At 50.2% G+C, this 27280-nt stretch overlaps 1 protein-coding gene across 1 annotated transcript in view; it reads left to right on the forward strand.

Moving 5' to 3' along the window:
* Positions 1–27280, forward strand: part of UST (uronyl 2-sulfotransferase) — a 134328-nt gene that overhangs the window by 67421 nt on the left and 39627 nt on the right. Inside the window, exon 3 of the mRNA XM_078878219.1 lies at positions 1759–1914. Within this exon, the coding sequence (XP_078734345.1) occupies positions 1759–1914 (156 nt within the window). The remainder of the gene's footprint in view (positions 1–1758; positions 1915–27280) is intronic.

Consider the following 27280-nt stretch of genomic DNA (forward strand, 5'->3'; position numbering starts at 1 on the left):
GCGTGTGCGCGCGCATTTGTGTTAAAGGGGGGCCACGGACCCGCCGCCCCGAGTTCGATTCCCGCTCGCGGCTAGCACCAGTGACGGTTATCTGAACCTCAAACGAGTAGCTGGTGCGGTGTGTAAACATCGCCGCTGGGGAGACAAAGGCGGCCGGGCGTTGTGCTGGCCACCCACCCCCTCGTGTGCCGTGCCGGCCTTCATAGCTGCTCGCTAACAGCACTTGCCCCAACAGTCTGTTACAGGCTACACGGGGGGACTACGAACCCGAGTTCAATTCCCCAATCGTTGCCACCGACGCCGGTGACGATTTATCTGAGCCTGTCCTGCTTCGGACAATAATGAAATAACACCCGGCGCAGTGTGTAAACATCCGCAGCTGGAGAGACAAAGGCGGCCAGGCATTGTGTTTGCCGGCCCACAGTATTGCTACGTACGCCGTGCAGGCTTCAGGAGGTGCTCGCCAAAGGCACGAATCTCTCCCCCTCCCTTCCCCCTCCGAGATGTCACCGTTCTGTTTGCGGGCGTCCTCAATGTGTTTGGCGGCGCGTGCGCGCGCTGTGCTTTTTGTTTGCGCGAGATATTCCCGCACGGGTAACGATTCGGTGTCACGTTTGATTGTTGTAATCGGCGCGATATTAAACCGGTGAGCCCTGGCGTAAGATGTTCTTGTGGCAAAAAAAAATAAACGAGATGGTTTCAGTGGCTGGGAAAATTGCTGACTTAATATTAACAAGGAAAGCAATTTCGACGTACGAAAAAACACGCAGTATTAGTATCGTTTGTAGGGGGGCAGCGGCCGTTGGGGGGGGGGGGCTGGCTGGGGAGGGGGCTGCAGTCGCAGTTTATTTACTTTACGTGCAATATTTTCCCCCTGCCATTGCATTTTTTTTTTGCCGCATTAAAACAGCCGATCGCACCACCCCCCAAAGGTCACGCATGCTCTGAATTGCTGAACGCGGTAGAGAGTGGAATGATACTCAATTTAAATGTCTCGCACTGTCTGCCAATGCTGTCCCTCTTTTTAATGTGGTTGAAAGAGTTGACGGATTAGCTCTGTCTGCCTGTCCGTCTGTCTCTATCCGTCTGTCAGTAGTGGTGGTGGTGGTGGAACTAATAATAAATTTGTTAAATAAGAACCAATTTTTAATTAAATGTTTTCGCGTAAAGTTGCGTTGCTATAAGGGGACTTGGCCCTGGGCAAAACGGGCCGAGTCGTATGAAGCGATTGCCAAAACGCGCGAGTGTCTTCTGCAAAAGCGCTGACATCATCTCGGCGTACGCACCTCCGATTAGCGCGGTTAGCTACGCACGGTGCGAAAGAAGTTCAATGCGTACGGCTTGAAATGTAACATTGCCACCGATTATTATGAAACCACTGTTTCGCGTAGTTTCCTGAAATAATCGACTGCGTAAGTAGTTCTGTAACGTCATAATTTTCCACCGATTTCATTCGATTGCTTCATTAGCTCTACTGTGTAACCGACAGCCCACGAGGCTTGCAGATTGTAAAGCTGCGACGAGTAGATGCCTCGTGGCAGGCTTGCGCCGAGTGAATTGCGATAGGGCAACATCTAAATCGTCTTTATTTTCACCGAACGTCACAGCAAGCCACAAGAACAAGACTCTGCGGTGGAATAATAATCTGGTGCGACGGTCGTCAAAGTTGTAACCATTTCTATCGTATCCTGAAAAATCGAATTGCGTCGACCTTAACTGTGCCCGTCGATGCCTACACGTGCGTGTGTGCGTGCCCAGGTATTGCCGTTCCCGAGCCAGCTCGTGTATAACCGCGTGGGGAAGTGCGGGAGTCGAACCGTGGTGCAGCTGCTCAGGATCCTGTCGGCGAGGCAGGGCTTCAACCTCCTCACCTCTGAAATCCACAACAAGACTCGCCTCGGACGCATGGAGCAGGTGAGCCCTGGTCCCCCTGAGCTCGGTTGTCATGCCCCATCCTCGTGCCATCGTTGTGCCATTGTCATGCCACTCCATTGTTGTGCCATTGTCATGCCGCTCCATTGTCGTGCCACTCCATTGTTGTGCCATTGTCATGCCACTCCATTGTCGTGCCACTCCATTGTTGTGCTATTATCATGCCACTCCATTGTTGTGCCATTGTCATGCCGCTCCATTGGCGTGCCACTCAATTGTTGTGCCATTGTCATGCCGCTTCATTGTTGTGCCATTGTCGTGCCGCTCCATTGTCGTGCCGCTCCATTGTTGTGCAATTGTCATGCCGCTGCATTGTTATGCCGCTCCATTGTCGTGCCGCGCCATTGTCGTGCCGCGCCAACGTTGTGCCACGCAATCTTTGTGCCGTGCCAACGTTGTGCCGTGGCCAAACGCAGGCCTCTCGAGCTGCGACGGGGATTTTCTTGCGCACGTGCAGCGTTTGAAAGTGGCAGGTGCCACGTTTCCTTTGCTGCAGAATACAAATTTTGACTTCAGCAAAATTCATGTTTCCAAGAGGTCACGGGGTGTGGCTCAGGGGTCAGAGAACTGAGCTGGAATCGCTGGAATGCTGGGTTGGAATCCCGACAGCCGCCTGCGGTTATGGCAGACTCTCCCAAGTGTAGCGGGTTGATGGCGTCATCCCAGTGAGAGTCACCAATGAGTGTGCAAAAAGAAAAAACTCGTAACATAGAATTCTTGGTTCGGCACTTAATTTCACTTAATCCCTTCTCCCGAGATATTCAAATGTCAGTTTTGACTGCCGTGCGACCAATGCTGCTGGTGGTGGCAGGGCGACTGTGAAAGTGCCGCCCCCGTACTGTGCGGGCGGGCGGGCGTTTACAGGGACCTCGGCGGAGGTTGTAGCGCTGCGATCGTTCCTTCTCAATGTCATGTTCTAACGTGTGAAGGTGTTGGACCGCTCTGACGGATATCCGATTGTGCTCACCGTCCCTTGACGCTGATAGCACAATCGGAAGAAGAAAAAAAGGCAGACAAACGTGTTCGCAAAGTTTACAAAAAGAAAATCTTTGATCAGTGCCGGGGTGTTTGCTTAGCAGGTCAGCGTGACTGGGTCTGTGTTGCGACGGCACCTTTGCCCCCAATCTTACAGTGTGTGCACACGCGCACGCGCGTCTACCGTGGGTTACACACCTGAAAAACAAAGCGGTGTGGGCTGACTGTCTTACGAAGTGCTGCCGTTACACACGTGTCACTCGCCACTCGGCTGCAAGGCTGCCGAGGGGCTTTGTCTGGCGACGCACATTCTGGGGAAGAGCCGGGGGGGCAGGTTGTCGTTGGGACGCGGCCCCCGGCAGGTAGCGGCAGGAATGGGCCGCTCGACGCGTCGTTTTGAGCCGCGCCGCGCGTCGTTCCGGGCACGACATCCGACGTGTTCGAGACGCCGCTGTGGCTAGGAGATGTTAACTATCTCGCCTGGTGTGCAAGGAGGCCGTGGGTTCGATCCCGACCCTTGGCGCCTGCTGAATATTTGGTTTTGGTTCCTCTGCCTGGTCAAAAGCGGATCGTTTCACTTCGCCCGTGTTCGCATTCCCCTCCCACGTTCCACCCCCCCCCCTCGTCCACCCCCCCTTTAATTTACCCCATGGATTTATCCTGAGCCCTCCGTCCTGCACACGTCCCTCCAAGGCTCGCACACGCGCACACATTTTCATATCGGCGCTCATTTTCCCCACGGGGAAAAAACGATCTCCCCAGCCCTCAAAACGTCTCCTGCTCACTGCGCGAGCTTCACAAACACACACATACACACACGCATGCACACGCGCATGCGCGCCCGCCCGCCCACCAGCCGTACACCTTTGCAGAGCGGGATTGTGGGTGATTGACATCGCCGCGCTGCGCCCATGCATCCGAGATGAACGCCGCGCGCAGGAAATGTGATGCAGCCGCAGTGGCGTAATTATGAGCATGCTGGACCAGCGATTCCGATATCACCGGTTCGATTCCATCTCTTGGTGCGGCAGTTGAAACAATTCTCGCCCGCTTCTGTTTAGCCGGCAGTACAAATAGGTAGACCACGGTTGGTTGATGGGCAGGGTCGCGTGTGGCGTGGTAAAGTGTGGGTACTCCCAGCTCCTCCAAGATGACTGGTCAGTGTGGAAGAGTAGGCCAACATTACCCTCTTAGAGGAGCTCTCGTGAGTGGAGGCCCTTCCGCCAGCAGTCGCGTGAGCAGGCAATTGCAGGGCTGCACCTTAACATTTGGTCAAGCGTGGGAGAGCAGGCAAAAATGACCGTGCAGAGGGTATATTTGGCCTGCTCTCTCGCGCTGTCGCACCTCGGATTAGCACGGTTGGCTTGCCTACGTTGCGAAAGAAGTTCAACATGCATACATACACACTGTCCAGATGCCGATATATATGAACTGTGATCGACCCATTGATCAGAATCCGAGTATTGATTGAGACACCTGTGAGCAGATGTCCGGTAGGGGCGGGCCAGCAATTTGCAACAAACAATACTGCCGGGTGGACATCAACTCGAGTCCAGTTGTGGTCCTTCCACCAGGCGTGGAGTGAGAAGGAAATAGCGGGGCTTGAATCTCTGCCTTTACCTCTTTTATCCTTCTCTACGTTAGCACCACGGAAGGCGGCGAGCGTTTTTTCACATCGGTTTATTGTATGGTAGTAGGGTATTTGTAGTTCCTTAGAAACGCCTTTTTTGTTTTCCACATAATGCACGAGCTTGATACGCGGTGGTTTGGCTGCTGCAGTTCTTTATTATAAAAATTTCCCTCCCTTTATTACTGCTAATCCTACATAATACACTACTAGCATAATATGACTTTGAGACCCCCCACCGCCTATACATTCCGCAAGGAGTGACTTACCCCATATATGCATTTGTCATCAATATGCTAAATTCTTCTGTTGATATGTAAACTCCTTTGTCAAGGCGCTCTCCTCCTCCCACCCAGCTTAAAAATACGCTGCCAAGCTTAGCAGTGTTCATTCAGACGCTGTCTTTCCGACAGCTCTGTTTCTTCACCTGAGGACGGCTGCTTGCGTTGTGGCCAAAACGTCGTGAGAAATTTATCTTAATATGTTTTATTTTTATTATTTTATTATTTTCCTTCTACGTGACTTTACTGAAAGAACCAAGACTATGAATCCCTGCAGTCACGAAAGCTTTAAATCGACATTTATTTAACCTACGTTTTTATTTTTGCCAGGTAAGGCCCACTGAGCTATGTAACTCTTTTTTCAGAAGCGACTTGGCCACAAATAATAACGAAGTGTCTGTCTCACGTGGAAATTGATAGCAGCCAAATTCTCCAAACACGTGGAAGGAAAAACTGGAGGGCCCGGAGAAAAAAACCCACGGGACCACGGGGAGAGAAACATGCAAACTCCACACATACAGCAGGCATCAGGGTCTGGATTGAACCCACCACCACCTCTTGTATACCAGGCGAGGTAGTTAACATCTCGCCACGGTGGCATCCTCTAGTTCTAGTCTAGAGTCTCCAAGCGCGTAGCCGACGACGCTCCTCACGTTCTTGCCAGGAGAATGACGCCAACTTAACCCTTTCCCATTCCGAGACGATTTCCAGTTGCTGCAGGGTAGGTGGGTGTCCCGTTCAACGCTAAATCTTGGAACGCGCAAGCGGCTCGGGCGTCAATTTTGTTTAGAGACGCTTAGCGCCGTTGTTTGTTGTAGTACAGAGTTAGACTGATGGCCTTAATCTAAGTTGTCTTGTGGTTGTTGTTGTTGTTGTTTGACTTGCATCCCACTGGGATTTTTGCACACAGCGTTGGTGTACGGTGTTTTTTCTGCAATATTTTGCTGTCTTTTCTTGGATTTTCAGTTTGCACTTAGTCACATAGTCACTTTAAGGTGTTTTTTTGTTCATGTTTTTGTTTGTTGCGGTTGCACCCGATTCAAGAGCCGAATGGCTCACAGGGCTATACCTAATACATGAACTTGAACTTGTTTTCAAAGACGTTGTCACTCACCGCAGAGAACCGTAGCGACACGACCCCCGCACTCTACGGTAGCTGGCGCCAAACTGTGCCGCACACGCCCCCCCCCCCCCCCCCGGCTGTTCCGCTCGGCACGCGTCTCTCGCGCCGCACACTCGAGGTCGACCGGCCACGTCGGCGCAGCCCCCACGCCGGCAGCGGGGACGTGGAGTCGCGGCGTCCACCGTCAAGCCGCGCCGCCGCGCTCACGGCAATACATCAAAACCGCCTGCGGTGTCGGGGTGAGCCGCTGCGTTGGATGTGTTTGTACAAATGGGTCCCTGCCAAAATTACGCGTGGAAAATAACTCTGCACCCCCCCCCTCTCTGGCTGCTTGGGAAGGATTGCTGCTTTAAAAAAAAACAAATGTCCATGTTGTTTGGACAAATATATTTATGTTGCAAGCAGTAACGCACTCTCGCCTGTGTCCGCATGCCTGGGTGCGCGCGGTTAGCCTGGATTCGTTGTTTCTTTTTACAATTTCTCTAGCTGCCATAGTCGCTGTGTCTCCTACGTGTGTGTGTGTAAGGTGGTAATGGGAAAGGTGGCAGCCCTGCAATTGCTTGCTCACGTCACTGCTTGCAGAAGGACCTCTGGAGGGTGACTCTAGCCCAGTGTTCTTCACTCATGTTCAGAGGGGGGGTGGGGTGGGCCCACTTTCGCCGAGAAGACATCACCAGTGTGAGTGAGAACCGCCACACATTTGAACCCATTGGGGGTTTGACAGCAGCACGACGGTGATGATGACGATGGGGGTGGTGCTGTCACTCTTTGTGTTTTGTCGGGAGGCCGCACGTCATGGGCCGCACTAAAACCCACAAGGGGCCGCCAGTGGCCCGCGGGCCTTGCAATGAAAAACACACCGCTCTAGACGGCACTTTTGGCCTCCTCTTCCATGCTGGACAGACGTCTTGAAAGAGGGTGGGAGAGTACCCACCCACCCATTACTCCCCAGCACACGTGACCTGCCGACCGACTCTATTGTGCCCGTTCATGCCGCTGGGTGGACGGAGGCAGCCTGGGCCGGAGGGGAGATGGAATCGAACTGGCGACCGCTAACCGTGACACCGTGGCAGCATCCTGTGTGTGTGTGTGCGTTTGTGCAGATGCACACGTACACGTTCTCCCTCCCCGTGGTTGCGTGGATTTTTCTCCGGGTCCTCCGGTCTTTTCCCTCCCCATTGAGAAACACGCGTTGGGAGTATTTGGCCGCTATAAATTCCCACGTGATGAGCCACTTTGTTGAGATATAATTTGTGGTGGCCAGGTCGCTTCTGAAAAAGAGCTACATTAGTAGCTCAGTGGGGGGGGAGTGGCGGGGCCTTACCTGGTTAAAAGTAGATGTAATAGTTTAGTTGACGTGGCTTCAAGCTGGATCCTGGTCTTTGCGCACGCAAGCGCTGCACCGGTGTCTAGCGCCTGCGTTCTTGAGAGATGCTGCATGGTGGACCGCAGCGAAATCTGTTGGTTTTCGGTGACACCCGATAATGCTGCTCTGCTAATCGATTTCTGCTGCGTCGTCGGTGATGCTTTTTTGGGGGCTTCCCTCTGTCACTTTGAGAGAGAGATAATTCGTCGCCGTTACTCTGACTCCCACGGATGGGAATGTTGCCGCAACGGCATCGTGCAGCAACAGCAGCATCAGCAGGCAAGGTGTAAACACAGATTATGTGCGTGTGTTGTATATGCTGCATGATAAATCAAACGACCAATAATAATGTACAGCTCCTTGTCAAGCCAATGCTTGATGAATGCCCCGGAGTGAGTTGCGGGTGTGGGGGGGGGGTTATTTGACCATACTTCGCCATGCTGGTCAGCGCAGGTTGGTAACGGCGATGCTCAGGACCAGGTTTGTACAGACATAATGTACATATTTCGATTTAAAGCTTTCGTGACTGCAGGGATTCATCTTCTTGGTTCTTTCGGTAAAGTCGTAGAGTCGCAGATATGGGATTAGTAGTACTAATCCCATATCTGCATTTCCCATAAATATGCTAAATTCCTATTGATATGCAAATTATTTTGTTAAGGCGCACCTTCCCGCTCCAACCTAGCTTAAATAGACGCTCCAAGCCTGGGGCGTGTCATTCAGACGCTGTCTTTCCGACAGACCTGTTTCTTCACCTGAGGACGGCTGCTTGCGTTGTGGCCGAAACGTCGTGAGAATTATTTTATTATGTTTTATTTTTATTATTTTATTATTTCCCTTCTACGTGACTTTACCGAAAGAACCAAGAAGATAATATACATACATACGCTTGTGGTTTTTGGCAGGCCCTGTGGGGCTTGTGACCCCCCTACCAACTCTCTTCCCTGACCCCCCTCCATCAGGCCTACTTAGGTCGAGTTCTGTCCTCATATCACTCGCCAACTGATGTTAGTCATGGCTGGGAATTTAACTCGAGTCACCAGGGTTACGAGCACTGTGCGATAAGCACTGTACACCACCCCTTGTATACGTACGGGTGTTGAACTTCTTTTGCGCCGTACATAGCCGGCCATGCTAATCGGAGGTGCGGGGGAAAGGACAACATCCATTACTCTCTCTCTATACACGTGTATACAAAGACAAAGATCCCCCATATAGCCTTAACAGACTGTTAGGGCAAGTGCTGTTAGCAGCACCGATGAAAGCCGGCACGGCACACGAGGGGGTGGGTGGCCAACACCACGCCTTTGTCTCCCTAGTGACGATGTTTACACATCGCACCGGCTACTCATCAGAGACTGAGTCGACCTACGGGAGGCCAAGGACCGATTCAGATAATTGTCACTGGTGTTGGCCGTGAGCGGGAATCGAACCCAGGTCGCCGGGTTCATAGTGCAGCGCGCTAACCGCTACACTACCGCTCCCCACCTACACGTGTATGTATATGTGTATATATACATACACAATGCTCCATGCATAATGTCCTTGTAAAGAAGTGCCGAATCAGCGGTGGCAGCACAGCTGGAAAGAGAGTGAGAACGAGCGTCCCCCTACGCTCGACGATGCGCGTAGTTTTAACTCCCGCGTTCGAATCGGACGGGGTTGTCAAACGGAACCTCGGGGAAAATGAAATTCTGATCAAGATGTCACCAGCTCGACTCGCAGCTTGAAGTGGCCACGGACTAGTTCCATCTCGACGTACAGAATTATTTTTAGACATTAATCCGCTTGTTCCTGTTTACGGAAACTGTTTCCCTCCCCCTTCCCAGAAGTGAGTACATTTGACTGCCAACTTGTAATAGCAATAACATGCTTTATTTTCCACAATTCTTGCCTCTCCTGCCTGCGCTGCAGCGGTTACGTAAGTTTCGTCAAGTTTATGGGGTTTTTTGGTTTTTGCATTTTTATGCCCAGAGTCCTCATCCTTGTTATTGCGATTCATGCCTCGTCCTGTCGGCGGCTTGAGGCCGAAGGCTGCTTCACAACCGGCCAATTCCATCGCCTCTCCACGTCCCCGCTTCCCAGCTCGACTGCGACCTCTTTGGCACAGCTCGATATGAATTCCCTCTCTTACCTTGTAGGAATGTCCACATTACGTGGCGGTATTCACAGCTGTGCTTTCCTTAAATTAAATATCATTTGTCAGATTTTTGTCTGTGCATTGTTGGTTAGATTTTCTTTCTTATTTTCCACAATTAGATTCTAATTATGCTATCTGCGTCACTCGAGAGACAAGAACATTTCCCATAAGGAATGCTGCGGCTAGCTAGCGGTGCGTCGCCATGTGTGCCAGATGAAAACAAATCTCCGGAAGATGATGTCACGGAACGACTTCTGAGGTCACTTCAATATTTCTCTTGATCCGCACTTGAGGGACACTTTTTCTGTGCCCTGCAAAGGAGCGTTTGTCGCGTGTCAATCAACCGAAGACAAACTTAAGTGTCCGAGCTGGAAAGAAGACAAATGGATTGGAAGAGCACATTTAACGTGTTAGTTTTTTTTAGTGCAGTCATTGGTAACTGCGCAAAGACCACTTGTCCCACTTTGCCTTGAGAACCCGGTTTAATCACGTGGGGGGGGGGGGGGTATCTTCCCAGGTTCGAACCCAGGATCTCAGCGACGCCGGGCTCAGTGTGGTCTCACCGCTAAGTCACTCGGACACTTCTTGTTATGTTTGACGCACGTGAATGTTGTGCTCCTGTGGCCAGCGATCACCGTTTTTCACGTTACACCCAGAATCAGAATGTATCTATTCTGGAGGAATCCGATGAGCTATAAAGCTCTTTTCACAGATGTCCAGTAGATATCTGTGTGTTTCCCCACTCTCCTCGCTGTCTCATTATTACCATAACTTCATTTTCCACTGCCTTTGACCAAATCGCCCAGAATGCGCCCAATGCCATTGTAACATCTCCGAAACTCAGCGGTGTAGAGTCTGGTGGACAGTGCTTTAGGTGGGCTACCACCATGCATAACAAATGTTATAGGCTTTGGGTGGGCAGTACGACAAAGCCTACATTTCCTTCTGTACTTTTGTGCTCCCAGCGAGTGTGCTAACGATTACAGCACGGGCAGCAACACCCCAATAATTAATACTCTGCCATTATTTGGAAAAGCCCAAAAAAACTATTTGTGTAGGATCGTATAACCGGATAAGCTGCTTGTGTAAGTTCCACCGCAACATTCATCTTTGTAGGAGTAATAATATATATTTTTTCCAAACCTCACTCCACCCTGTGTTGACACCAGAACACGTCGAAGCAAATATGCCATCAGACTGCAACCGAGATAGGATTTTCAGGGCCAACGAAATCAAAAGGTGGGCAACAAAAATAACCAAGAAGCAGAAACGCTGACCTTCGTGAGCGGGCACGATCAAACGGTGCAGTGCCCGCGGTTGCAACAGCGCCCCAAATAATTCCGCGAGGATTTTTCGCCAGTCTCGCCACGCAACTCGTACCAGCTCGGTCCCCCGCTTCCTGGGCACGGGAGGTGTCGCCCAGGTCACGTGGGCCGAGCGGCCACGCGTCGGGGTGACTCGGTTTGGTGACCACCGAGGGAGGAGGAGGTGGAAGAGGCTTCACTGTGGAGGTGCTTCTTTCAACATGCCGAAGGAGTTCGTGCGTTAGCTCCGTCCGTCCGTCCGTCTTTCTGTCAATTACAAGGACAAGCACACGTTTAGAAGCATCGCATGTTTAAGGAGCATTCCACGATCCGTACATGCGTATGCTTTTCCTCCTTTGTTTAGTAGTTTTTTTTTAATAAAAAATAAATTACAACGTTGCTATCGGTGTCGTCCCCGTGAAGCAATGTCCATTGGGTAGGCTCCCCAACCGCAGCGTCACCACGCAGGCTACGGAACGCCCCGCAGAAGCAAATTTCACGGAATTGTTTTGAATTCTCTTCAATTGACCTCTTTGTTTCAACGATAGGTGGGATGGAACTTTCCCCACCTTCTTGGCCACAGACACAAATGTTCATTCGTCGCGTGGTAGTCCAACTGATATTTTTCATTCTCAGCGCTGGAATTTATCTCCATTTAATCAAGATGCCAAACCTCACGATGTTTTTGTTGTTGTTTGTTTTTTATGACCATCAACTCATTACAATGGAAGAACCCAGCGGATTCCAATCCAGGCTGTCGACGGTGTTCGCTCAGCGCCCTGACCTCGTGAGCCGCTCGGCCACATCTCACGAGTGACCCTCTTTTTCTCCGAGGTCACACGAGGGATTTGGCATTGGCGAGAAACTCGAAAGCCTCCAGCTCATTTCTCACTGGCGTGACTTTAGATGAGCTGAACTTGGTGTCGGAACCAAACCAAAACTCTGAGGGGGTGGGGGGAAGGCGAGCGGGGAGGATGGGGAGGGGTGGGTGGTTTGATAGGGGCGGGGCAAGTGGGGGGGGGGGGGGTCCTTGGTTTAACGTGCAACATCTGCGAGACACATGCGCGGTTTAAAAGTTTAGCAATACAGTTTTAGTGCGAGCCTGAGTAGTGTAAGCTGCACCGACAGAGAATTAGTTTCATTTTTTTTTTAAACAAAAGTATGCCGCTGAAAACACCCGGTGACCCGCAAGGGGCAGTTTCTTTCCCAAACGCATCGATTTTCAACTTAATCGTCCGCTGTTGTGCAGCGCCGTTGCTTGTGCTGACGGAGTGTCTTGCCGGGCATTAGCGGCCTATTCGTCTTGCTCAACTGTGATTTCACGTCGTTCCTCGTGCAAGGTTACAATTTCGTTCATTTTTCGATTTAAAGCTTTCGTGACTGCAGGGATTCATCTTCTTGGTTCTTTCGGTAAAGTCACGTAGAAGGGAAATAATAAAATAATAAAAATAAAACGTAATAAAATAATTCTCACGACGTTTCGGCCACAACGCAAGCAGCCGTCCTCAGGTGGAGAACAGGTCTGTCAAGAAGACAGTCAGATGGTGGTGGTGGTCTCCCCGACAGACCTGTTCTCCACTTGAGGACGGCTGCTTGCGTTGTGGCCGAAACGTCGTGAGAATTATTTTATTATGTTTTATTTTTATTATTTTATTATTTCCAATTTCGTTCATCTTTCCTCTTCCGCTGTCGACAGCTTTGCCGACCGTGCTCGGGTAGGAGCGCGCACCTCCGTGGGTTATCGCGCTGCGCTGTGAATCTGGGTTCAACCGGCGGTTCGGTGCCTGGTCACGGCTTAACGTCAGCGGCGAGCGATATCTCAACAGGTCTTGTGGCCCACTCCTCGCCCACCAAAGACAAAGATCCCCCATATAGCCTTAACAAGACTGTTGGGGCAAGTGTTGTTAGCGAGTAGCGACTGTGAAGGGCGGCACGGCACACGAGGGGGTGGCTGGCCAGCACCACGCCCGGCCGTCTTTGTCTCCCCAGTGGCGATTATTTTACACACACCGTACCAGGTACGCATTTGAGGCCGAGTCGACCTAGGGGAGGCGCAGGACCGGTTTAAAGAATCGTCACTGGTGTTGGCCGTGAGCGGAAATCGAACTCGGGTCGCCGTGTTCGTAGCGCAGCGTAGCGCTGACCGCTACGCCACCGCTCCCCACCACCACCACCTCCACCACCACCACCACCACCTCACTGGCCAGCGAGGTGCCACCACCCCCCACCACCCCCTACCACCACCTCACCACCACCACCACCACCTCACTGGCCAGCGAGATGCCACCACCCCCACCACCCCCTACCACCACCTCACCACCACCACCACCTCACTGGCCAGCGAGATGCCACCACCCCACCACCCCCTACCACCACCTCACCACCACCACCACCACCACCACCTCACTGGCCAGGGAGATGCCACCACCCCCCATCACCCCACACCACCACCTCACCACCACCACCTCACTGGCCAGGGAGATGCCACCACCCCCCACCACCCCCCACCACCACCTCACCACCACCACCACCACCACCTCACTGGCCAGGGAGATGCCACCACCCCCACCACCCCCCACCACCACCTCACCACCACCTCACTGGCCAGCGAGATGCCACCACCCCACCACCCCCTACCACCACCTCACCACCACCACCACCACCACCTCACTGGCCAGGGAGATGCCACCACCCCCCATCACCCCACACCACCACCTCACCACCACCACCACCTCACTGGCCAGGGAGATGCCACCACCCCCCACCACCCCCCACCACCACCTCACCACCACCACCTCACCACCACCACCACCACCACCTCACTGGCCAGGGAGATGCCACCACCCCCGCCACCCCCCACCACCACCTCACCACCACCACCACCTCACTGGCCAGCGAGATGCCATCTCGTCATGAGAAACGCCTCTGTGAGCGACACGGCATGGGGGGAGCCAGCCACGGACCTTCATGCAGAAGCAGACCGACAGAAGGCTGTAAAACAGTTTCATGTTAATATTATTGCTCATGTTAATATTGCGTTGTTAAAGTGTTGGGTGATGCCACCTCGAGTTCTTGTGGCGGGCTACGGTGTACTTTGACGCAGAGGTCACAGGAGGTGGGCAGGCACACGTGGTATCGGATAAGAGGCTGAGGTGACAGGCAGATTAATCACCCCCCTCCCCCCCTTCGCCGACCCTGCCTGTGGTACCCCACCGTCTCGTCTTTGGGCTTCGCGACGCTTTTGCTCATCGGTATGAGCGTCGCTTCCCCTGCCTCCACCAGTTGCTGACGAAACGAACAGTGCTCGCGAAGGAAACCCGGTTAGATATCCACGTTGTCATGAACAAACGAAACGAAACGGCAAGATGACACCACACGACAAACGACGCCTCTGTGCCTGGAGCCGCTTCGACCGAATCGCCCTGGACGCAAGCACCTGATCCTCCGGTCTGATCTCGGGATTCCGCCAAGCAGGGTTGAGCCTGTCCAGTACTTGGACGGGGGTGGGGGAAGGGGGGGGGAGACGTCCTGGGAATACCAATTTTTTTTAGGCCTGGGCTGTGAGGCGGGTGGGAGAGGGGGGCGGTACAGCGATGGATTCTTGATTCTATTTGAGTGGAGTTTTTGGAGTGATTGCCCCACCCCCTCTTAGCCGTGGGTGTTCTCCAAGCACTCCAAACATCCGTTGATGGAATCGGCCAAAACGTCTCCTCGATGCAGAACCCTCCTGCAAAAAAAATCCCGTCTTGATGAAGAAGAGTTGGCCATTATTGCGCATTCATGTGCACACTTGTGGAGCACTCCTTTACAATGCGTCAAAAGATTAACCTTGAGGCCGCCCGCCAACAATACGGGCTGCGTGCGGTGATTAACAAACTCTGCAGGTGCTGCACACGACGTGGATGCAATCCATCGCCTGCACCTTTTTTTGCGAGCGTCTTAACCGAGACCCATCGCTGCGCATGCTCGCAATGTTCACATTAAAATTCATTGACTTCCCATTTGCGAAACGCGTCCCGTTAACGTCGGCCTCATCGCTCGCTCGCTCGCTCGCTCACGCTCACCAACAGATGCTCGCGCACGCACGCCGTTTGCGCGGTGGTGGTTAGAGCAAACCTGATTGACAAACACCCGTCCTAGGTGTTGGAACTTCATTATATCACAGGTGTGTGAAATAACCACATTACAGACGAGTAAAAAATAATAATAATAATAACGTGATCTGTGTCAGAGCCGACATTCTGTTCTCCCCCATACATTGTTTAATATAAATATAAACCCAGGGCCGCTGGAGCCACTTGGGATGCCAAGCAATCGCCGAGTGTTGTTTATGCCGAGCGGCGGCGTTGCTAATGGCGCGACTGACGTGCGTGCAAATTGGACGCCAATTTTGCAAAACAAATGAGAGAGCCTCCGGGGGGAGTAAAGCGCGCGAGAGCGAGCGAGCGAACGGAGTTGTAGCGCGCTCGCAGTGAGGCTCACGGACACGTTGGACGTGGCTTCTCCGGGAGGCATCGGCGGTCGTTAGGACGGGATAACTTTTAGCGGATGATGATGATGATGGGCGGAGGAGCGGAGATTTCCATTCTGAGTGCATTTGCAGGGCGGCGGAGAAACCGAAATGCAGACGGCCCGCTCAGTCCTCACAAATGTCTTCTTGGATGACGCTGAAATGGAAACGCATTAAGTGAACATAGCTTTGTGACACAATGATTCATGGACTTCATGCTGGATATACGACAAGTAATTTTGTGCAGTGTATTTTACGCTTTTTATATGAGTATTCAACTCTGCGTACGTATATATATCTCCATAACGATTTTCATACTTTTCCAGCCGTTTGTCCAATCCGTTGCCGGATGGAGGGGCTCGGCATGCCGCGTTGTCCTTGGGGGTAGTTTGATCGTACTTCACCACGCCGGTCAGCCGGAGTTGGCGAGAGGGAAGGGCTCCCCGTGACTGGCTCGGATATCACGCACTCCGAATGTGTCGGCTGCGGCCGCGAATTCCAACTCTGAAATGCTGGGTTTTTGGAGCAGGATGTGCTCACTGCCGCGCAATTGCTCCACGTGATAAATTTGGGGTCTAGCGTTAGGGTTTTAATCACAAACTTTGGTGGCATTCAGCTTCGTTTGCCGGTCTTCATCAAATTCCTGCACGGGAGGCTCTCACGACTGCGCTGGCGGTGTCGTGTCCAGACACAGAGTAGCCATTTCGAACTCTGGCAGAGTTGTGCAACCCTTCGTATTAGACTATTTCTTTTGAGGACTGCTTTTTGTGTTTTAGGTTGTGATCTTCCCCTGCGCCTCCGATTTAGCACGGTTGGCTACGTACGGTGAGAAAGAAATTATTCATACACACAGGAAGGGGGAAGAGCATTGCACGCTGGCACGGAGCTTTTACATTTAATTTGTGCGCTCTGTATTGTCACACAACGCACGCGGAGTTTATATCCATGCAGTAACGTCTGAACGAAGAGTTTTGCAAATTTAGATTTTCTGGAATCCAATAAGCCTCAGGATTATAGCTCCCCGCACCTTCGATTAGCACGGTTGGCTACGTACGTCGCAAAATAAGTTCAACATACGTACGTACAATGTTACATGGAAGCGGGTATCACAGAGCTACTGCAAAGATCGCTTCCGTTGTTGCCCACACCAGGGGCCAGCGATTAGCGTACTGTTCGTCACATCAAGTTCAAGGGCATCTATCTATTTATTTATTTATTTATTTATTTCAAGTTCATTTATTACGTATAGCCCTGTGAGCCATTCGGCTCTTGAATCGGGTGCAACCGCAACAAACAAAAAACAAAAACATGAACAAGAAAACATCTTAAAGTGACTATGTGACTGAGTGCAAACAGAAATCCAAGAAAAGACAGCAAAATATTGCAGAAAAAGCACCGTACACCAACGCTGTGTGCAAAAATCCCAGTGGGATGCAAGTCAAACAACAACAACCACAAGACAACTTAGATTAAGGCCATCAGTCAATCTGATATTTCAAATCTCAAGAGCTGGAATTTTTCGAAATAAAAAAAGCATTTCAGCGTGTAATAAAAATTGTACGTAACGGTAGCATTTGCGACCGGGCTGAAACAACCGATTATCTCGATTCGTGAAACCCGGTTTGATCCTGGGCGGCAGAAAACCTGGATTCGAACCCAGACTTCTCTCAGCGTTGTCAGCGCAGGGCCGCGATCACGCGAGCCACCTGGCCACCTCTGTAGTGATCGATTTGAATCGATGCTTTGAGAAGCGGTCCCTCTATTGCGCTGCCACGGGGGAGCCCAGGCGTATTGGCGCTATCAAGCTAGCTTGTTGATATAACTCACAAGGACTTCCTCTTCGACCATTCATTTCAAGGGGGTGACCCTGAGCCTACCCCGCACCCCCGCCCCGCTCCCCGCATCTCATAAATGTGAACCAGAGCACAAAGGGGTGGAAGAGCTGGACAGGGGCCAGGGGGGGGGGAGGATGCGCGTAGAGGAAGAGACGGCGTGTGTCGAGGGCAGTGCGCTGTTGCTCAGATCCCATTGTGTTCGCGGGAAGCAGATGGTCCTTTCCACCTACCGCACACACTGACACGACAGTTATGCAATGCTGCCGTTCGCAACGAGTGTCGCGTGATGGGCTGCGTGCGCGTGTGCATGTCCCGTGTGTTACGAGGAGCGGCGGTGCAGCGGATTGATGCGCTGAACTACGAGCCCGGCGACCCTGGGATCGATTCCAGCTGACTTGAGTTAGATTTCGGTCACAGTTCCTATGATCACTGTTACATTGCTTATGGCTTTATTTTGGTGATTTCGAAAACGTTTTTTGGTTTGGCCATGTTTGTTTGTTGTAGTACGGAGTTAGAATGATGGCTTTAATCTAAGTTGTCTCTTGTGGTTGTTGTTGTTGTTTGACTTGCATCCCACTGGGATTTTTGCACAGCGTTGGTGTACGGTGCTTTTTTTCTGGAAGACTTTGCAGTTTTTTCCTGGATTTTTCTATTTGCGCATAGTCACTTTAAGATGTTTTCTTGTTCATGTTTTAGTTTTTTGCTTGTTGCGGTTGCATCCGATTCAAGAGCCGAATGGCTCACAGGGCTACACCAAATAAATAAAACTGAACCTGATCATCAGGACCGGTTCTGAGCCTTTCCGCGGTCGACTCTGCCCGGTGCGATGTGTGAACATCGCCACTCGGGATACGAAGGTGGCCGGGTGTGGTACTGGACACCCACCCCCTCGTGTGTCGTGCCGGCTTTCATCAGTCCTTGCTAACGGCGCGTTTCCCAACAGTCTGTTAAGGCTACACGGCGGATCTTTGTCTTGCGTATGTATGTACGTGTCTGCACAAGCAGCTGTGTGCCATCCCGTGACTCGAGTTAGATTCCCGGCCATCCTGGGAATTGAACTCCGGTTCTGGTGGGCTCCCACCCAGGTAGTGGTGGTTGTGATGTTCAACATCAGCACTGGAGAGAGAAGGCAGCCAGCCGAGTGTTGGGGCCAGCCACACCAACACCCCCCCCCCTCCACTCTTGAGTATCGTGCCGCCCCTTAATAACTAACATATTTTCGTGTTATTTTACCAGGTAAGGCCCACTGAGCTTTAGAGATGCTTTTTCAGAAGTGACCTGGCCACCACAAATGATAGCTCAATGAAGTGGCTCATCATCACGTGGTGAAATTTATAACAGCCCAAATACTCTAAGTGCGTGTTTCTTAAACGTCGAGGGAAACAAACGGAGGCCCCAGAGAAAAATCCACGCGACAATGGGGAGAACATACAAACTCCAAATATCCAGGCGTCAGGGTTGGGATCAAACCCACGACCTCCTGCATAGGTGCTCACTAACAGCACTTGCCTCCGTAGTAGGCCTCCGTCGTAGGCTGTAGGTTGTGTGGTGTGGTGGTTAGTGCACTGCGTTTCACATTTAGTGACCTTAGTTTGATTTTCAGCCATGTTGAACATCGATGACAATCGTTTTCTGAACTTGTCCCAGGGCATCCCCACATAGTTGTTAATAAGTCATCGGTGCACGTGCGGACAGACAAGGGCAGTCGGATATGTCGCTGGCTCGGCACAAAACGATGAATTTATGAATATTGCCTGTTAGATACGTGGTGCATCGGCGTTGTGCGTGTGTAAGAATCTGTTGTTTTTGATTTACGTTACATTGTACGTAATTACTGGAAGCGGTACGTTTCCCACATTGGAAAGAAGTTGAATTATTCAATAGAATTGAGACCTTGGATGGTGAAAATTCAATCTAATTGCTCGGGGTGAAACCTATTACGTCCCAAATGCTGCTCGCATCGCCCCTGGCTCTGATAGGTTACGGCCTTTAACCTTGTTCAATGAAGAGTGTGAGAAAAAGTAATCTATTATTGATACTTTGGAATGTATCGCATCAGCCTGCCCTATGTGAGGTCTGTTGTGGGAGCCACTACGTTCATCCACGGAGCCACTTCCCGGGAAGCCACTGATGTCGGTGGCAGGCGGCGGCTCTACGAGAATTGAGGAATGTGTGACCGGGCGATTAGAGGGGCAACTTGGGGGGATCACGAAAGGGTAGGGGAGGGACAGGAAGGAGGGGAGCGGAGGAGAGGGAAAAGGATGGGCGATAGAGAAGAGGTGAGGCTGTTCAAAGTTCAAAGTTCATTTTTTAGGTATAGCCCTGTGAGCCGTTTGGCTCTTGAATCGGGTGCAACCGCAACAAACAAAAAGCAAAAACATGAACAAAAAAAGATTTTAAAGTTACTATGTGCAAACAGAAAATCCTAGAAAAGACAGCAAAATATTGCAGAAAAATCACCGTACACCAACCCTGTGAGAGAGGAATGGGTGGAGGTTCAGGAAGGGGGTGAGTTGGGGAGGAGAAACTGCTGAATGCAGAGGGGAAGTTTATTCCGCGTGCCTCTGCCAACCCGTCCTAGGTGTTGTAACTTAACGAGCGCAACAAATGTGCTCGCGCGCCGTGACCCCCGCAAAAAACTCCGCTAGCGCGGCGGCGTCGGCGTCGAGCGAGCGCGTCGGGCACCGTGGGCGTATCACGTCCTCTTCGGTCGCCCGGCACGAATGCCGAGAATGTTCTAAATATAAACACAAGCACGCGGCATTGCAGCGTAATTGCCCCTAATGAGATTAATCGCCGCTTCGATTCTCTTATCGCGCACGAGTTCGGGTTTTCATGGCCACTGTTTACGCGACGAGTCGCCAATGTTGTTTTGTACTTTGATGAGCGTTACGCTAACGGTAAAGTAAATCATAATAATCGTAATTAATGATGATTTGCAGCCCTTCGTCAATCCACTGCTGGATGACGAAGGCTGTTTCGGTCCACGTTGGTTGCTTGGCTCCGCTTCATCCACGCTGCTTCACTGCAGGCGGCACGGCGGCGGGGGGGGCAGTGAAAAGCGGCACAACAATGTTGAACTTGTAACTTAGTTAAATTCTGCGGCGTTGATTCTGCGTTGCTTTCGTGCGTGCGGTTGAGGGGTCCGGTGAGTGTTCGTCTTGAGCAGGAAGCCTCCTTTGTCAGTGAACCCGTCTCCCCTCTCTTGCCTCCCACACGCGTTCTCCGTGTTGTCTACTTGGCCGGCCGCGTGCTCTAGAGATTACATTGACCGAGAGGAGAGTCCGTCGGATTCTTTGTTTCCCGGCTTTTCTGGCTCAAGCTGCCGTCTCCGCTCCCACGTTGAGCCCATGTGGCGGGCGCCGCGTCGGGAAAGCGACGCATCCCAGCCATCTCATCATCCCGAACGATCGCCACCCACGCTTCCCTCTCACGCCTCCCCCCACCCCCCTCCGATGCTTGCTGCCTGACCCCGACATTCTTCCCCATTCCTGTATGTATTTCGATGTATGTTGAACTTCTTTCTCACCGTACGTAGACAACCGTGCTAATCGGAGGTGCGGGGCGGGGGAAGGACAACAAACTAAACACGAAAAGCAGTTCTGAAGAAATTACTTTTTAATCGAGTCTGGAAGAGCATTCCAGACGGTCACCGACACGCTCCGTGTAAGACGTATACGAACTCCATCTCTGTGCCGGACACCCAGAAAACGTCTAAAAGTTTAAATATTTATGTACTGCATATGTTGCGAGATGGAGTTAGTTTGTACCTTAAACGGAGCGTGTGGGTGACCACCCCCCCCCCCCCGCCCATGAGTAACTAGATTCAACGTAAGCCACAGTGCTGACGTGCAGCTTGCTCCTCAACGCCGTCACTCTCTTGTGCGCGCGCACACGAACCTCGGAGCCAAGTTAGAGGAGTCGGCGGTGCAGCCGGTGGTTTGCTCAGCCTGCCGGAAATGCGCAGTCGCGTCGAGCTTAACGAACGGACTCTTCTAGCCCTTGCGGCCCACGAAGGGTTCCTCGTGAATCGATGAGTTAACGAGCGAGGGGTCAGGTGGCCGGGGGTGGTGGTGTGGGGGGGGTCAGGTGGCCGGGCCCTCGCCGCCGAGAAGCCTGGGATTGAACCCCGTGGTTCGACGAGATGGTTATGCAATTGCTGTGGAGCGTCGTGGCTAGTAATGTTATACAGTTATATAAACAAGCCCTCAATTCTGGGTCTCCGCTTACTTGACCGAACTCGGCAGACCCAGAGACCTTGAAACCCGCCCAGAGGTTGCCTTTCTTAAGCAAATTCTGCTGGGTAATATTTGGTCACGTAAAAGGCAATAGGTTAGTGACTAGAATATACAATCCATGATGAATCCAGATTCTCACGTGTCGCAAGGCTTTAGCTGGGTCACCAAATAACCACACGCAAAATCTCATAAATTTATTCGGTTTTTTTCGCTTGTTATTTGACCTAAATTCCAGCTTCTGAGAATGAAAAACGCCCTGCAACAACCAATTTTTTGCAGGGCCTTAATTTCAGCAGCAGTTCTATGACATCAGCTTGCGGGACTGGTCTCGAACACAGGGTGATGCACTGCTAGCTGCGATGTTGTTCGTGACTGTACACTTGATTTAATAATTGTAATATAACATCGTTGATGGGGGGGGGGGGGGTAAATTGAGAAACAAACATTAAACAAGAAACCAAGTTACATTCATCTGTCGATGAATTATAATGGTATGGAGCAGTAATTCCCTCTAGCGCAGATGGAGCGTCATCTTGGAGGATGGCGAGAGATGATGATGGTTTGGGGAGGCCTTCATCCAGCAGTGGATTGGTCATGGCTGACAATGATGCATGTGATTTGTGTGTGCTATGCGCACGTGTGCTCGTGTGCGTGAATCTAAGAAAACCGTCGAGGAAGGTATTGTGTGCATGTGCACATCACATTGAGAGTCATGCGATGAACAGTACGCTAATCGCCGTCCCCCAATGTGGGTAACAACGAAAGGGATCTTCGTGGTAGTTCCATGATATCCGCTTCCATGGTCCATTGTACGTATGTTGAACTTCTTTCGCACCGTACGTAGCCAACCGTGCTGATGGGATGTGCGGGGGCTGTTGTCGTGAGGCTTATAAGGCTTGCAGAAAATACACAATCGCAAAAACTCTTCGTTAAGAAGTTACTGCACTAACACAAACCTCTCGTGTGACTTTGCGGAGCATACAAATGAAATATAAAAGCTCCAGGCCAGCTCGCATTGTGGATTAAATTGCAATTGCGTGCACAGGAATGTTTAAACTCCAGAACACAATAATTGTTCTCAAGTGACTTTTTCACTGAAAGAGTTTGGGGGGGGGAGGGGGGTGGAAGTCACGAGATGAAAGAAAAGGCACTAAAGTAAAACACAGATGCAGAAACCCTCCGACCAACTTGTTGCCAGCAATGGGAGGAGTCTGTCTCATGTAATGTTTAAAGGTTCTACTTTTTTTTTCTCTCTGGACGTCTGCCACGTGTTGTTTCTTTAATTAAAAAATATCTTAGCAAAATATATTTTGGGAAAAGGAAACACGTGCCAAAGAGACAAAAATAGCTCTTTATTTACGTGAACACGCTCGGGACTGGCTCCCAAGCATTGGATGAATATGAAAAATCCCAAAATGTAAGTTATACATGCAATTTTGGTTTGGCGGAAATCCAAATAGTTTTTGATTGGTAAGGAAAACTGGAAGTGTTAACATGGTGGCACTGCTGCCAACCCTTTTTTTCCCCCGCCAAAAATGGTGCTACGTTGTATCCAACGAAGTCAACTTTCGTGAGCATGTAGACACAAAACAAATCTGAATTGGAAAATCCAATAATTATCCAAAATTGTCGTTTAAAAAAATTCCGAATTTATTTAATCCAAATCTCATCTCTGGTACACAACCAAGGCGGTGTGTCCTAGAAAGTCTGACATATTTTCTACGCTTTGGTAAAGGAAGAAAACAAAATATTAACTTTGCTGTGACGGGCTGGCACAGGGGTCAGAGCACTGACCTGGCACCACTGCGATCCTGGTCGTCTAAATCTGGGTTTCATTAACCCGTGATTAAACCGGTTGTCAACTGTGGCAAGCTTGGACTCTCAGCCCAGCCACCGATGCCTGCACGAAATAATTATATTCTTAAATTAGTTTTTTTCTTCTTCGTTCTTTCGGTAAAGTCGCGTAGAAGGGAAATAATAAAATGATACAAATAAAACATAATAAAATACAATTCTCACGACGTTTCGGTCACAACGCAAGCAGCCGTCCTCAGATGAAGAACAGGTCTGTCGGAAAGACAGGTCTGTCGGAAAGACAGACCTGTTCTTCACCTGAGGACGGCTGCTTGCGTTGTGGCCAAAACGTCGTGAGAATTGTACTTTATTATGTTTTATTTTTATCATTTTATTATTTCCCTTCTACGTGACTTTACCGAAAGAACCAAGAAGATGAATCCCTTCAGTCACGAAAACTTTAAATCGAAATTTAAATTAGTTTTTGTTCTCGAAATTCTGATATCGATGTCACTTCCGATGGCACGGTCGAAGTATCCCTTCGGAGCTCCCGCAGAGCAATGCAACCCCTTCGTGTGAAGAGAATGGCCCACGGAAACGGATATCACAGGGCTACATGTGAGATTTCTTCCAGTGACTTTTTAGTCCACACAGTTAGAAACACTGCAACTGGCCCCAAACCTGCTCTGCCATATGGGAGCAGTAATTTTTCGTCGCAGTACAATCAAATCGTTTAATTCTCAGTGTCAGAATAGGAACAAATTGTGTTGATAAAAAGAAACATTTAACGTGGCGATTAGTGCTCACGCCATCGGGAGAGCCAAGCTTCATGATCGGCGGCTGCCTGAATCAGAACCCAGGATCTCAGTGGAAAAGAGCTTCATAGCTCATCGGATTTCTCCAATATAAATATGATCCTGATTAGTGGTGCCCACGGGAAAATAAGTTAATGCCTCAGTGGGCTTGGCCTGGTAAGATGGGGATAGTTTAGCTTCACTGGGTATGCGTTTTGGTGATTTGTTTACCTTTCTTGTACGTTGCACTACTATCGTGTTCTTGTACTGTTTGTTGTTGAAAAGTTCTTACCCCGTGCCCCGACTGTACATGTGTGTAAAGAAGAGCTTCATAGCTCATCGGATTTCTCCAGGATAAATATGATCCTGATTAGTGGTGCCCACGGAGCGCTTTGACCTCGGAGCCACTCAGCGGCCACCTCCTTTGAAATGCATTTGAGCAACTTTCGCAAGAAAAGAATTGCACATTTTTTAACATCACTACATTTAAAAAAAAATTGCTCATTGGGAGAGAAGCCGAGTGTCAACATTTAGAACCTGTTCTGTGGGTTTGGTGTGTGTACCCATCCTGGTAACCCGCAGTGGAATGCACACAACTGGTGTTTCCTTCCGTTACTTCCGTCCCACCGTTGTTTATTTATCTTCTTACCTGCGGGTTCTCTCCGTCCGCTTATCTGCCCAGCCATCGGCAGCATTTCCTTCATCCGATTTGCTCTTGTCCTCACCGCTCTGTCTGGGGCAAAGGGGGGGGGGTGGGCAATTCAGCAGTTGAGTTCAGTGGCGACACAGCCGAGCATTTGCCACTTGTTGCAAATGTTCGTGGTTCCAGCCCTCGTGAACACCGGCGACGGGGGCAGACTGGGAGTTCATTTCACCAAAGATGCGTTGCTTGCTCCACAGTGGCCGCCAAATGATCCTGTCGCGTTATTCCAAACGAGGTGAGGGTGTGCGTGCCGGGGTCGTGGTCCAAATTTGTTAATAACTTGCGAAATTACTTAAATTGAGTAAAAACCACATGGCAACGCTGACTCCCCTTGCCACTGGCAGACTATACCCGCCTGTGAAACTTGCGGCGCCTTCGTGACAGCCGTGCGCTGCAAGAACGGAGCGAATACCAAAGGTGTTAAAAAAATTTTTTTTATTGTTTGTTTATGCAGGGCTCATTTGCGGACATTCCACCATGGAGGCCGTGCTCCGTGAGCGGAGGTTTTTTTGCTTAGCGGCTCTGTTAATGTGCAACTCTAAAACAAACGGTCGTGTAATTTGGGCCCAGGGGAAACGTATCATCCAAAATCTGCCCTGAAACTGCCTAAAGGCTTATTATAGCCAGCCACTCAGATACTAATTCAGGGTATGTGTATTTGTATATATATAGCACGGAGTGGAAGGCTCATCTTGGGCGGCAATTTCATTTGTTTATATATTTTTCTTTGGGGGGGTGGGGAGAAAAAACGGCCACTTTAAGTCGAACATGAAAGAGAAATGCGGTGAATCGGAATGCCACGCTTGGCTTTTGGTCAGCTCTTGGGGCCCCATGTGTTGCCAAGATCTGGTGGGTGCATGGCCCGCAATTTTTGACTTTGCCTCTCAGCGAGGGACGCCCATTAGCCTGGCCCTGAGATATGCTGTGACCTTGGAATTTGTAGAGGAAAGGTCGAGTTGCAATTACGGCATCTGGGTTTTTTCTGCGCACGGCAGATCTGTCATCGTCACGATCCGTGAGGGCAGAGAGCCCGTAGGTGTCCACTGCACATTTCGTCATTTGTTTCCACTTTCCTCTCCGTCTTCTGCCATTATGCTGAAGTGGTGCCACATCTTTATGGCACCAATCTCTTACGATGTCGTCGTCGTGAAGGCATTCTCTTCTTGGTTCTTTCGGTAAATTCACGTAGAAGGGAAATAATAAAATAATTAAATTTAAACATAATAAAATAATATTATATATTATTTTATTATGTTTTATTTTTATTATTAAACATAAAAATAAAACATAATAAAATAATATATTATATTATTTTATTATGTTTTATTTGTATTTTTATTATTTTATTATTTCCCTTCTACGTGACTTTACCGAAAGAACCAAGAAGATGAATCCCTGCAGTCACGAAAGCTTTAAATCGAAATTTAAGACATTCTCTGTTAGGCTTTCCTCCCTTAATTTTTTCCAAACAACGCATTTTTAATGTTCACGTCGTTGTCCCACCCTACACGTGCGTCCAAATAGTGTGCACTGTTGATTTGAAGCTTTCGTGACTCCAGGAATCAATACTCCTTTGGTTCTTTCGGTAAAGTTACGTAGGTAGACAAAATAATACATCACGATGTATCGATCGCAAGACGGTTGCTTGCGTTGCGATCGAAACGTCGTGATCTATTATCTTGTCTACTACGTAACTTTACCAAAAGCACCAAAGGGTATAGTGTGCAGCACTGTTTTAAAGTCTCCGTGACTCTCTGCCATCCAATATAAATTGGTGGCTCAGGGTCTCGGCTCTTTATCGGTTTGTGGAGGGGGCCACGGAAGGTTTTCGCTCATGGGAGTCCTCACCTGCAATGCGGGATGTCAACATACAGGCATCGTCTCGTGTTAAATAATTGCAGTTGTACGACCGTTTGCATGGCATGGGTACGATGTTGCAAACATGTTCTTTGTTTATACATACACAGTTTACACAACTTCCTGTACACACAGCATGCAATGTATAATACTGTACGTATAGTATGTACTGTTTATACAATATATACTGTGTTTATGCTGTATATGTTTATTATGTTCACGTCTTTGTAATACAAACTTCATGGTCTTACATTGCAAACCACACGTATGTTGTGATGATTTGATTTTGATGTAGCGCCTTTCCGATACGCTGGGGCGTCTCGGAGCAGTTTACACCACACCTCGCCTCAAACAATTAAAGGGCACCCCGAGTGTCAGCTGTCCCTGTGGGCCCAAGTTGACTCGGCACCTGGCCTGCAAATGGGCATTCGTCTGCCAGTAGGTGGCGACTATTGCTGCAGACGTGACGTGGTATTTGTGGTGTTTACGGTCATCACGGCTGTGGTGTTAATCGGGGCTGCCGCTGGATTCGAACCGCGAACCTCTGCAACAACGCCCCCTACCGCTAGGGGCATGTCACCACTGGCGCATCTGAGACACGACACACACACATTGCAAACGTGCACCCATTTCAGAATCTGAATATTTATTTATACTGGAGGATTCCGATGAGCTATGAAGCTCTTCTTTACACACATGTCCAGTCGGGGCACGGGGTAAGAACTTTTCAACAACAAACAGTACAAGAACACGGTAGTAGTGCAACGTACAAGAAAGGTAAACAAATCACCAAAACGCATA

This window comes from Lampetra fluviatilis, chromosome 50, assembly GCF_964198595.1.
Source record: "Lampetra fluviatilis chromosome 50, kcLamFluv1.1, whole genome shotgun sequence".
NCBI lineage: Eukaryota > Metazoa > Chordata > Hyperoartia > Petromyzontiformes > Petromyzontidae > Lampetra > Lampetra fluviatilis.